The 13,805-nt window shown below is 32.8% G+C and overlaps 1 protein-coding gene across 2 annotated transcripts in view; it reads right to left on the bottom strand.

The window, feature by feature from the left end:
* The window catches only part of ELP4 (elongator acetyltransferase complex subunit 4), a 242,706-nt gene that overhangs the window by 128,069 nt on the left and 100,832 nt on the right, over window positions 1-13,805 (bottom strand). For both annotated transcript variants that reach the window (XM_042903923.1, XM_042903924.1), the window contains exon 8: window positions 1,042-1,150. In XM_042903923.1, the coding sequence (XP_042759857.1) occupies window positions 1,042-1,150 (109 nt within the window). The remainder of the gene's footprint in view (window positions 1-1,041; window positions 1,151-13,805) is intronic.

The raw sequence follows: 13,805 nt of genomic DNA, 5'->3' as shown, positions 1-13,805 counted from the left end.
GAAAGTGTGATTAGGACTTTAAAAATATAATGCAGTATGGGGTGCCTGGGTGGCTAACAGTGCAGAGGCTGCATTGGATTCTCTCTCTGCCCCTCTCTGCTCATGCACTCTTTCTCTCTCTCTTTCAAAAATAAATAAACATTAAAAAAAGAAAAGAAAAAAAACAATAGAGTATATACAGTATGAATTTTATTTATCATATAGCTAGGCTTTATAAAGCATAAACCACTATATAAGCTATTATTATTAGAATTAATATGATATTTATTTCAAACATGGCTAATAAGTACAACTGATTTCATGACAAGTTTAAGCCACTGGGACAACAACATTTATATCTAACTGAGCCATGCCTAAGTATTTGGGTTTGACTCCTTTCAAATAGTTACCATAGTCTGTAGTCTTTTTTTTTTTTTTTTTTAAGTTTATTTTGAGAGAGACAGAAGGAAAATGCAAGTGGGGGAAGGGCAGAGAGAGAGGGGAACAGAAGATCTGAAGCAGGCTCCATGCTGACAGCAGCGAGCCCGATGTAAGGCTTGAAATCACGAACCATGAGATCATGACCAGAGCCAAAGTCAGACACTTAACTGAGTCACACAGGTGCCCCCATAGTCTGTAGTCTTAATGTAGTTTGGTGACAAGCTGCCATGAAAGAATGGTCACAAATGGAAAACATATATTTATTTATTTTTATTTTTTTAAACGTTTATTTATTTTTGAGACAGAGAGAGACAGAGCATGAACGGGGGAGGGTCAGAGAGAGAGGGAGACACAGAATCTGAAACAGGCTCCAGACTCTGAGCTGTCAGCACAGAGCCCAACGCGGGGCTCGAACTCAACGGACCACGAGATCACGACCGGAGCCGAAGTCGGACCCCCAACCGACTGAGCCACCCAGGCGCCCCGGGAAAACATTTAATAGATATATTATAAAACAAAATTCATGCTACTTGACAGTAGATATTATGACTGGATACAATGCTTTCAGGTACCCTAGAGGCAATCAGGATATTCTCTTCTCATTATAAAGGCAATGCTTACCATGATAATCCTTATATAATGGGTTGGTTTCTCTCTCAGAACCAATAAATGATTCTAGACCAACTACTGTATCTGACAAGTTTGTAACACGGGAAATAATTGCTTTATTCTGCAAAACAAGAAAACAAAACACTCATGTTTAAAAATATAATATCTATTCAGTGCCATTATGCCATCTCAATGACAAATTATAGAGGAGATAAATATCAATGCAGAGAAATAACTTAAAAGTTAAGGCTACCACATGCTGAAAATGGATGAAAGTATGCACTTAATTGAAAATTCCAGCCTATGTTGGTATGCTTTTCTATTTGGAAGAGCTGAGGAGACATACCTTAGTTTTGGTAGAGAATATAAATTATTTTTCTTCTGTCTTAAGGGGCAAGCCTACCTTTATCCTCATACACTATTACATTTCAAATTACTTTACCCATTGCCCATTGTTAAATCTCATAGACATCAGGATTCAGAAGCAGTAGATATTATGGTATAATGTGTAAGGCAAGGTCCCATTATCATCTGTCAAGTGGGACCACGTTCCAGCTCTGTCACAGCTGAGGTCCTCTGTAGCATTTTAGAAACGCGGAAGGGTCTAGCTAAGAGGTTGCAACATGGCCACCTCTGGAGTCTTCTATTCTCTCCTTCCAGATGCTGCTATTTGGCTCTGGGATAACAATAAAGGCAAAGAAACGACGGTAGATGACTAGCACTAGACTAGTAGCCTACCTTTTCCTTCCCAACACAACCAGACATGAACCAAAAATATTGCTAAATAATATATTGTAAAAAAGAAGTCATATTTTAAGTAGCAAACATTCTAAAACACCCACAATTCCATGGCTATAAAAAATCATTAAAAATATAATTATCAAATACCCTATAGGTTCTCTTGAATTATTTTATTTAACAGAAATTCAGTATTCCTTTTAGCCTGTGACATAGTGGTAGGTCTAAGTCGATAACATCTTAGAAAAAAACTTTTGCTCTGAAGCTCTAGATAAGCTGAAAAAATTGCTGTTTGTAAAATTTTATAATTTTGAAACTCCCATTTTATACAATGGTAATGTCTACCCGTTTAAAAATAATCTTTAGAAAAGGATGGGAAATATAAAACAGGAAAATTTCAGTCCAACATTATGTCCCGTTAGAGGAAAGTCCAAACATAATCAAGTATGTTCACTTTCTGAAAACATGATTGACTACTGAGCTTACTGGTATTCCTCTGTTTCTTAGGTTCCCTTGTAAAGACTGCAGAATGAAAAATAAAAGAAAGCTTGTTAATGTTACCTGACTCTATCAGAAATACATAGTAGTTTCTGTCACTAAACATTATGCTGAAATGCCTGTTTAACTCATACCTAGGGCAGTCTTTGAAACTCCTCTGTAAGTGGAAATGTGTGTTGTATACAGAATGTTTTAGCCTTTGAATCAGTGCTCCTAAAAGAAACCAGTAAAAATAATTATCCTTAATTGGCTTTAATACTCTCAATCACGTGGGTACCGAGTACAGAAAAACATAATTTGAAAATGTCCGTTTTTTTTCCAAGGCAATTTTTCATTCAATGGTGAGAAAATAATCCAGATTGATTCCTTACTTTCAGTTATATGCCACAGGGAATGGTCCTACTCCAGGAATAACAGGGGCTTCAGAGGCCATAAACAAGTTCCTCTCAATATTTCTTTAGCCAAAGACTATTATATCAAACTCATCCAGGTTGGGTTTCAGCCAGTTATTCTTCACCCAAACAAAAATGTCTGCCAGACATTCCAACAGCTGGGAGACAGTTCACAATGAGTCAACTTGAAAATGATTCATTGTGCTGAGTACTGAACAATGTTGGGGTGGGGGTGGGGTGTGGCTGGGTTGGTTGTAGAGGGTGAGAACAAGTGGGAGATGAAGAATAACCATGTGGTTCTCCCATTAAGAAGAATCTTAGATAACAACCAGCAGGCTCTTATCATTTCATTTTTAGGATAAACTCAACTGGGAAGAGTACTCCTGTCATGGACCCTCAGATGAACAAGCACTTATAAAGGCTACTGACAATATTTCTTAATCAAAAGGTCAGATTTCCTTTTATCTATAAATACAAGTCTAAGCCTTTGTATCTAAATATCTGAATCTAAATGATAAAAATCAATTTTTGTTAGAACTCATCTATTTGGAATTGTAGTGATATAAACTAGAGATTTCTCAATTATTTTAATAATAGAAATTGTAAGGTTTAAGGATGGAATTAGTGTTCTAGCATTCTATAAGCAAGGTCCTGTATATTTAAATGGACAACATGATATTTATTTCAAAGAGGGTTTCTTTCTTCAATTTAACCCTAAAATTTACTAATAAACCACTTAACACCCTGTAATATTTGTTAACATTATAGATCTTTTTAAGGTAATTTAGGGGAGATAAAAAAAAAACCCAACTATCCACTTTGTAGAGGAAAACTAATGAATTCCAAAATAAAAGATGTATACAGTCTGGATTTAGAAATCTCAGAAACTTATGCATATATTTCATTTATTGGGTTTCTAAGTTCTGTAGGTTTATACTACAGTTATTAACTACAAACTAAATCCTATTATAAAAGCTTTCATAAAGTATTACAGCAAGAAAAAAGTTTTAATCATTACCACAAAATAAGTTATATTTAATAGTGACCTTACTGCTTTCTGCACAGCAGTTTTGGAAAATAGTTTATGTAATGTGGTAAACTGGATGGTGAAAGTTGTACAGATATTGAAAAAAATGCAGAATAAGAAATACTGGAAATTACAATAACATCTAAATTCCTGACTGAGATAATCTTTATCTTAACTGCAAACTCATTCAGTCTTCCAGTTATGAACAAAACATAAAAGATATTTGGGCATGTAAATGTACATATTTTTTAGAAAGTTAAATTAGTGTTACAGGTTACTTTGGTACCTCTGAGATTCATAGGGAGTATGGTATATTCATAGGGAGTATGGTATCAATATGTAAGATATGGTATGATCATACTTTAAAACCACTCTTGCCTTTCAAATCATAATGTTAATACTAAGTGGTCTTTTAGATAAGGGTAGGTGAAATTTACTTAAAAAGAATCTAAAATTAACAGCTTTAAATAACCTCAAAAGCATAATAATAACAATTCACTTTAGGAAGAATACACTATGGACAATAAATTGTTATAATATAACTCACGGTGTTTGGAAAGCTTTAGCATAATAATCTGAGCAGAGGTCTTGAAACTGGAACTTCCACATTCTCATCCTAACAGATTCTAAGTGTTTTTATGTTATTAGCCAAGATGTGAAATCTCTTTGGTCTGCAGTATATGTAGTTGGAAATGGAGAAGTCAAGGTGTTTGTGCATCAATTACTTAGACATAAACTTTGAGTAATTTTTGTGTTGACTTTGAAGTTGTTACATTACACTTTCTAATAAGGAACATTTGACTAAGGACATTCAGGACTTACCAGTAGGAGTAAATTAATGGTTATATTCATGCATGGCACAATGACATCACCCAAGTATGTACAATGATACTGCCAGCCCTCCTCCTTGCCCATCTGGATGTGAAAATCTAGGATGGCTCAAAAATCCTCCTTATACTAGACAAATCTCCCTTCACTCTTGGGTGAAAGTTGTCAGCTCTGGACAGTAGCCAAGACATGACTAGGAGGGAAGCCAGAAGAGCAGAGAGCCAGTGTCCAGGAGTTTTAAGAGTTTGCTGGCAGTCTCAAATAGCATTGTATTAAGTTACATAAAAGGTTCTTAAAACTTTCTGTTGCAGTGGAATTTCTTAATTAATTATTTAAATTTAAATTATGTCAAGTGGTGTTGCAAATTAAAAAAAGGCAAATCAGATTGTCCAGTCAACTACCTTTTTACTCCAATTTTAATTTCACAAAAAATTTCAGAGTTTTTCCTTTGATTGTTTCTTGCTTGGTTTCATAGGATGTTTCCTGTTTTCTTTTATAGAATGGTAACCTCTTTATTAGGATATGCCAAATCCATTAAATGGATTTTAAATAAAGGAAGATTAAATTAATGCTCCTTTCCAATTCAGAGCTCATTAAGCCAAAACTATGAACTTTAAGAGATAAAAATTCAACTACTGCCATATAAAGCTCCCTCCATTTTCTAATAAAAATAGTTGAGATACCTACTTAGAGTAACAAAGTAACAATCAGAATACCTCAAACCCTGAATGTTTTCCTACTTTCTTTGACCTAATTATCTCAACAACATAAAAGATACAGTTTGGACTAACACAAAATATACTCCCAGGAAAGATTTTGAACAAGAGAATTAAAATGTAATTAACCAATCACTTAATTATTAAGAAGCTTGAAAAGCATAAACCAGTTGACATTAACCATTTATGCAATGCCTCAAATAAGAATAAGTTCTTGAGCTACTCAAATAAGAGAGACAGCAAATACACAATATAAGGGTAGGGCCCCCATTTGAGTATGGCACACATGTCAGATTTGGGATTACAATAGTGCAAAAGAACTATTAAGTTAATACTGAAAAGTTAAAGAAATATTTAAGTTACTTTATGATTGAACGTATTATGTGACATAATGTGTGTGTCTGTGTGTGTGTGTGTGTGTGTGTGTGTGTGTTGTGGGGGGAGGAAGGAGAATCTCAAGAAAAGCAAGTATACTACTCAACAACTCGTTATAATAACATTTTCCTGAAAAATGACATGCATAGAAACACAACCACACTAGCACTTATGACATTTCTTTGTGATATAATAAAAAAATAAATTTGGACAAAAGGATAAATCTATAGATGTTTAATGAGGTATTTGTTTTCCTATGCTTATTTAGTTCTACCTTCTATAGAAATTGAGATTATGAAATAATAAAATTGTTTTTATTGTAACTTTACAAACCTCCCCCTATCTTCTCCAGAGTTGTCACTTACTTTTGTAGATTAAAATTTTGTTTTTATTAAAAATATTTTATACTGGGAAAAATAATTCTGTTCATATTTTTTTTTGAGTTTAAGAAATAATATAATTTTACCAAATATAATTATACTAATAAATATTTATAATTGTAATAATACCTTAATGAAGGCATTAGATTAATTCTTCCCAGATTTAATACTTAAATTTATTCAAAGTCACACAGTGAATTTTAAAATATAGTGGAACTTTGGTAAATTAAAAAAAAATTCTACCTATAACACTCTCTTGGTAGCATCATATACTGATATGGGAAATCATAAATCAAACATATTTTGGTTCCTTTTTCTAATGCTTTAAAAACATATCCACAAAGGAGCTAATGGTAAATATACTTAACCTGAAAGGCAAAATAAATTGCTAAGTTGTCACTTTTACTAGCATTAAGCAATGGAGCCATGTCTTTTTGGGATTCCCATCTGATTGAACTTAGTATTCTAAGTTTTGGCATGAAAATATTTTTTAAGAACACATGATGTTATTTTCAGAAATATTATTTACATTTACACTGGCTTCAAATAGTACATGCTTTGCAGAACATTTATTTACATCAGTTTTCTTTTCCAATAGGTTATTGTATAAAACATCAAAAAAATCTTACATATTCTGAAAACTTATAAATAATGTAAACAAAATATTATAATGAATAGGCCAAATTGAATAATAGTATAATATTCCAAATTAATTGTAGGTAGTTTTTCATAAACTATATACCATCTAGTTTCATATTATGGAAATCATTCATATAGAAATTTTTATTTGTTTTTTAAAAATGTTTAATGGGTTGCTTCCCAAATCAGAAATTTGTTGCTTACTACTTTATACTTGAAACCCTTCAGATAATTCACAGATGTCCAAAAGCTCATAGCTTGCCTGGAAAAACAATTGCTAATATCCAAATATCAAACGGAGCATCCAGCTGATGTTTGTGATGCCGTGGTAGGTTAAAGATACTAAAGTTTAAAATCAGCTTAGAATAATCCCATATTGAGTATAAAATTATAGCCTGTCATCAGGAACAGGCTGACAGAGCCAGGTCCAGATGGGAGACTGGCTGGGAAAAAAGCTGAGGCAGGTGGGAAAATGATGGGAACCTGACGGCAGACAGGACTACTCCCTCTGCTGGCAAGGTTCTCATCTGCTTGAATTTTTAACTAATGACTTAGCTTTTCTTTAATTATTGAAGATAAAACCAATAAATTATGTAAGATGTTCTTTCTTAAGTTAGCTGTTCTGTATTTGCACATTTTCAAATTCATGGTCTTCTATTTTTCACCAGATTAATTTCTCAGAGATATAAGGATCCAATGTTTCACCAGGAGGTCCAATTATTTGTCTTGTAATTTAATTGCATCATAAGCATAAGCAAATGTAGCATTGCTTTTATAATATAAGGCCTTTAAAAATTAAAAATGCCTTTAATTTATATTTGTTGAGATATGTACCTTCTTGAAGAAAAACATTTCTTGGGTACAGACTTCACAATCTCTTTCTCAGGCTCTGCATAATGCCCCGTAATGAAATAATATAGAAATGAACCATATAAATCAACTATACAGGGAACAAGGAAACAGCATGTCACAGCAAAAGAGCATAGATGTACAGCGCCAAACCTATCTGATAATCTAATGATCTGAGTTTACAGATATTATGTACTAATATGTAAGAAATTAAGAACTAATGTTTACACAAAAAATTTGTTAAATTTTACAGAAAAATTATTCAATATTTGATTTTCAATGTAAGTTAATAGCTGCAGCAAAAACATTTAGTAAAAATCTGTTCTAAGATTTTGGCCTACAACCAGAAGCTCCCAGAACAGGAGGGATCAGCTTTTTCACCCACTGTTCTCATCTGAATCCTGGCTTAAAAGCTATTCCAGCTCCCAGCTTTCCAGAAGGCTCCATCCCAGGAATCCCTGCCTGCCATTTGGTTTGCTGATTTTAATCTCTCAGGACTTTCTTACAGTGGCTCTACTATGCTGAACTGGCACTTGCTTCTAGAAGTGAGTTATTATTAAACCTGTAGGTCAATTGTGGCACTAACAACTCTTTGGAAGCTTTCAGCCACAGTGTACAATTTGCTAGTCTAATTAAATATTAATTCTAAGTGTTACATTTTGTGGCTAAGAGCTTTTATTTTCCATCATCAGCCTGGAAGAGAAAGAGGTTACAAGGCTAATTTAATCTCTCCCCTTGTCCTCCTTAACATTAAAGATTAACTACATAGGGTGCGAAAACATTATTAAAGAAGCAGAAATACTTTATATAGTAATAATAATGTAATTAATAGCAAAGGGCTAAAACATAATACTGGGATATAATATATGACCTGATATTTAAAGAGCTTTAAATTATAATTAGTTACAAGCATATTTCATCTCAATATTAAGAAATAAGTATCATCTTTTTTTGAAGACAGTAATCTTTCTTTAAGGGAAATGCATCAAAGTATACAAATAGGAATAATTCAAAACTTACATTTTCTCACAGGTATTTTTCAGAGAGCTTGTAACACCAAAGATTAAAAACTTACTAATTTTTTTTGCAAAATAAACGCAAATTACATACAGGTGTACTTATTTTCTGTACATAAAAAGTGATCAAGTTCAAAGATAGTTTATAATAAAGATAATTAACGTTAAAGATCCTTTCCCCTTTTTTCTTCTATCACGTTCAAGTGGACTGAACACAGAGGTCCCTCTCTGCTTCTGTTCCCAGAACAGTTGTGTCCATGCCTGGACACTGGGCATTATAAAGACTGCAGTCCACAGCCAAAGATTCCATATGCCCAAACAGATGACTCAATCTCCATACTGTGATGAGATGTTTCACTATTTCTATCATTGATATTTTTAAAAATTTTGGCTCTAAATAGTACTTTAACAACCACCATCACCACAAGGAAGTACAGTATGAATCACCATATGAACTGTAACATCACAAAGTTATTTTGGAACAAAAAAAACATTTTACATTAAAACTATTTTTCTTTTTATGGCTTGCTGAATATGCTTTGGTTAGGTTAAGTATAACAAAAGGTTTCTAAAGTGGCATTTTTTTTCCTTTAAAGATGCACATTTATCTTATTGACCATTTAAAATATCCTGCTTTTATTTAATATGCATATTTACATTAAGATAAAATAGTATATATTTTGCTATTAATGTTCTATATAGACAGAAACTTACAGATAATTTGGAGTTTATTTGTGTAAAAAGCTTCAAACATCCTTGACCAAGAAAGTAAATTCAATACATATGTATAATGCATACATGCTAAGATTTGATTTAAAAAATTAATCAGATACCAGCATGTGCAATATAAAACAGAAGAAAAAAAACTGGAGCTATAAGAATTTATAGATTTTTATCAGCAGCCTATGGTAGCAAAGTTGAAACACCTATTTCTCTATTATTTGTTATTATAAAGAATAAAAGACTCTGTTTCCAGTACACCAGACTCATATGAAGTTACTAAATTTTCAAAAACTACAATTTAACATACATGGCATAACATTAAAATAGGTTTAGTATGATTCAGTTGACTTCTTAAGATTGCTTCTTTTTATACTTTTAAAAATGTTAATTTCTTACAATCTACCTTAGAGTAGTTGAGAAGATCTAGAAAAATAAAAGGAACTCATGAAAAATTGACAGCCAGAATATCTGACTTTATCCTTTAGTAATTGATAGTTATGATCAAGAGATTAAATCTAATCTCTAATTTTCATCCTTAAATTTTCTCCTTAATAAAGTACATTTAAAAAGAGCACTTAAAATAGATTAAGTTATGGGACAGAGATGATGTTATGCTTTCCTATAATGATGCTCTTATCAACAATTACATTAAAAATATTTTCCAAAATTTTATAGTTGTAAACTCATAAAAGTCTGTTGTTCCTTTACCATGCAATTATTTTTAGTTCTTGTTTTAAGAATAAAAGATTTCACACTGAGAGAAATTCACAAGGCCACTGGAGTCCACATTTCATAATCCCATATTAGTGGTTAGTTCTAAGCAGTCCATTACTTGACTTACAGTTTAGCTGCTAAGATACTCAGCATGAACACAAAAGTTTATGGATGTGAAAAGGCTTGTTCTGAATTTCTCTACTTTGAAACATTCACTCATTTCAAAACTTTATTATATTAATGCTGTAAGATATTAATTGGAAGATATATCAATTAAAATAACACACTAAATAAAAGCTCCCTCAATTTTCAAGAGATGTTATAAATAGCAAAGCACTTTCTTCCTGCTTTTCTGTAGAAAATAAATTTTCCTTGGTACAAACTAACATACTGGTGATGGTATTTTCCAAACAGATAGGTGGGGCGGGGGTGTGGAGGGAAGTCCACAGATCAAATTGTTGGAAAACATTGATTATAGGATAAAAACTGAGCAAGGCTGTTAATGGAGCAAATGACGATAATGACCAATCAAAATATGTTCTGGGACACTTTCAAATCTGAAATCTGTTCTGAATAAAAGAAAGTTTGAATAGTTTATAAACTAATGTCTGATAAGCAAACACATTAAATGCTGGTGATACTGAGAAGTATTCTAGAATGAGAAAATGTTATTTAATATTTTACTGTGAGTAATGTCAAAGAAGTTTTCACCCCTTCATTATGATAGTTAAGGAGTAATTTATTAGGCTGTTGTTTATATTTAAAAATTCCTTTAAAAAGTAGATTACAACAGCTTGAGTAAGTTAGCAATAATAAAAAGTACATTTTCTTCCTGAAAGGAAAGTTGTGAGAAAGCCACAGAAAAATATTTGCACCTCCCATTTGAATCACAATTCTAAGTTCTTCCATACTTACTTCCTGATGGTTTCCAGTAAAAATGCTTTTGATCACTAAAAACAAGTCACCAACAACCTGTCATAGATCATGTAAACAAAATGCAGAAGCTAAGGGAAACTTACTTTCCTTTCACCTTACCAAGGAAATCATAACAAGGCATAAAACTAAATTTTTAATTTCAAAAAGAATAAATGTTATTTGTCATCATTTTCCTCAAGTACACAACTGTCACTGGGAATTGAAAATAAAATTAACTTAAAAGGCACAAAATGTTCTATAATGTGGAGGTGGATGACAAATTTCACTATAGGAAGCCAGTTTCCATTTATAAAACCAAAAAAATTAATAGTTTCATATCTTGCTAGATGGGGAAATCGAACAGCATCCTACTGTAACTGCTTCAAAGGTGTCACTTTGCAAAAAATCTCATTAAAAAGTTTCGAGCAGTGCACCAGCATTTCTGTTTCTAACAGTAAATAGGAAAAAAGCAGCAGTGTTATATGTGTCTGAAATAGAACAGCTTTGAATATAGAAATCTGTACTTAAGTTTTAAAAAGTTCAAGTAATATTCTCATACTTAAATAGTAAGAGTTTCAAGGTAGGGTTTTAGTTATTTTTCTTAGATGTGACCTTCCCTTTTTTTTTTTTTTTTTTTTTTCCAATCCACAGCAACCTTCATTCGACAACAGTTTTGAACAGTTGAGTTGTGAGAACGTGAGCAGCTGCTGTTATTATAACTAAAGGTCTGTCTACGGCTTGAGTCTGAGAGACCACATGTTCGGCTGTCCTCTCATCTTGCCATCCTCACCAATTAACTATTAACATGGAGGGCTGTACACATGCTCTTGGGGGCTCTTTAACAGGCTTCTTGGCGAGTGGAACAACTACACAGCAGGGATCTGGGAACTGGGTAATGCTCGAATATGGGGGAGCCGTCCGTAGTCCTGCTCTTTCTAATGACACTTTATACCACAGTTTAGCATGTAACAAAGTCTTATTTAACTTGGCCATTTTCACATACATTTTTTAATACAATGTCTTTGAGCAGGTGCTAAAATTATATTCTAGAAGGAGACAATATCAGTAATATAACAACCTTGCAGGAAAATTGTTTAGGACTATATATTTTTTAAGATACTCATAATATATTTGATGGATAATTTTAGCATTTTCTTAACAGATACTTAGAGTTTATTTTTATGTATTTGTTTCAATGTGTGTTTGTTATTTTTCCCTGTTGCTGTTATGGAAATAAGTTTTAACCTAAAGAAAATAAAAAATTCTAAGTTCAAAGTTGTCAGGCTAAATACAAAATATTTCAAATGCAAATTTAAAAATAATTCTTTTTCGTTCTACTTGCAAAAGTCTTATAATAATAAATTCAAGTCAGTTTTGAATCTATGTCATTATTTTCCCTATTTTAACTTTTCCTCCTCTTTGCAATTTCCTTAACTATGTGTTCCTTCCCTACAATGAAATTAAACATGGGAAGCATGCCAAAAGTATAATAAAGGGTAACTAATCATTACTGTACAAGTCTGACAGAATGCTAATAACTAAAGTAAGAACACTGATTGGCTCTTTTACCAATTTAAGAGATATAGATATTTATATACTTTTAACATAGTGATACTCTATACAACATATTCAAATAAAAGTATCACAATTCTATTACCTATAGATGTTTAATTGTTTCCAAGGATATGAAACTACATTTCTATTTCTTGCAGAAACCACTTTAGTATCAAATTCCAAGCTCAAGCCTGTAAATACCTTCCATATACTAATTTTCTGCTCCATTCATACTGTCTTTTACATTGCTAAAAAACCTCCACAAGGATAGTAATTTTGTTTCTCTTATTCACTGCTATATCCTCATGAGTGCCTAGTGCCTCAGCAATAAATATCTGTTCATGAATGAATAAGCTAAATTACCCTTAGACATTCAATCACCACTTAAATTCTGACTTGGAGTCTATAGGAATGGCACTGGTCATAGTGGAGAGGAAGTTGACGTACGATGTTAGAAGAGTCTTGGAACAACATGGTGATGTTACTATGACTTAGATGGTCACCTGACTTCATGCATGCCTCCTGGTCTATCTCAGGCCTGACCTGTTAGAAGATTCTGTCACAGACTTTCATAAAAAGAGACAGAAAGCTGAGGACTTCTACTGCTTTGATGAACTTGCACACCTTATTTCTATGGCCTGATCTCTGTTCAAATTTTCATCTTTGGAAGTCTCTTTAAAGTAATTATAGTGAAGGTAATGATTGCTTGCATATATTGAGTGACTACTATGTGTTAGCGCTGTGTCAGCACATGTTTTTGCTAATCCTCTGAATTAGGTATTCCTCACCCCATTTTTTAAAAGATGAAGAAGATGAGGTTGAGAATGTTAAGACCTGACTAATGTTAAGACCATATGACTAATTGGGTCTATTTGTCTCCAAAAGCCCAGGTTCTTTCATCATTAAATGCTACCTTGTGTACACAAGTCTGTGTCTTAATTTTGACCTTCTTTTAGTACTTCTATTGAGTAAGCTGCAGGGCATGGTGGTTAAGAGTATGGTACTTACAGGGTACTGCTTTGGTCTAAATCCTGCCACTCACTAGCCGTGTGACCTTGGGAAAGTCACTTCAACTTTTTTGTCCCCTGTTTCCTAATCTGTAAAATGGAGACAATAACAGCACCAACCATATGGGGTTACTGTAAGGATAAAATGAGTTAATATTTAAAAAAATTTGAGGACTGCATCTGGCTCATAAAAAGTACTATGTAAGATTTATTAAATAAACTCACAGTCTCCTGGTTCTGTGTATTCATATGTCTTTGATTAGATTTGTGAGCATACTGCTTCTGGTTCTTATTCCCTTTCCTTACCCTAAACCTTATGGTTTTCTTCGCTGGTTTTTAAGAGTTCTTGGGTTTTATCCCCTGTTTACATCATGATTGGTTGAAGCAAACTCTTAAATCTTATAT

The sequence above is a fragment of the Panthera leo genome, chromosome D1, assembly GCF_018350215.1.
Source record: "Panthera leo isolate Ple1 chromosome D1, P.leo_Ple1_pat1.1, whole genome shotgun sequence".
NCBI classification, from domain to species: Eukaryota; Metazoa; Chordata; class Mammalia; order Carnivora; family Felidae; genus Panthera; species Panthera leo.
The sequence above is the reverse complement of the archived record's forward strand: the minus strand, read 5'-3'. Positions and strand labels throughout refer to the sequence as shown.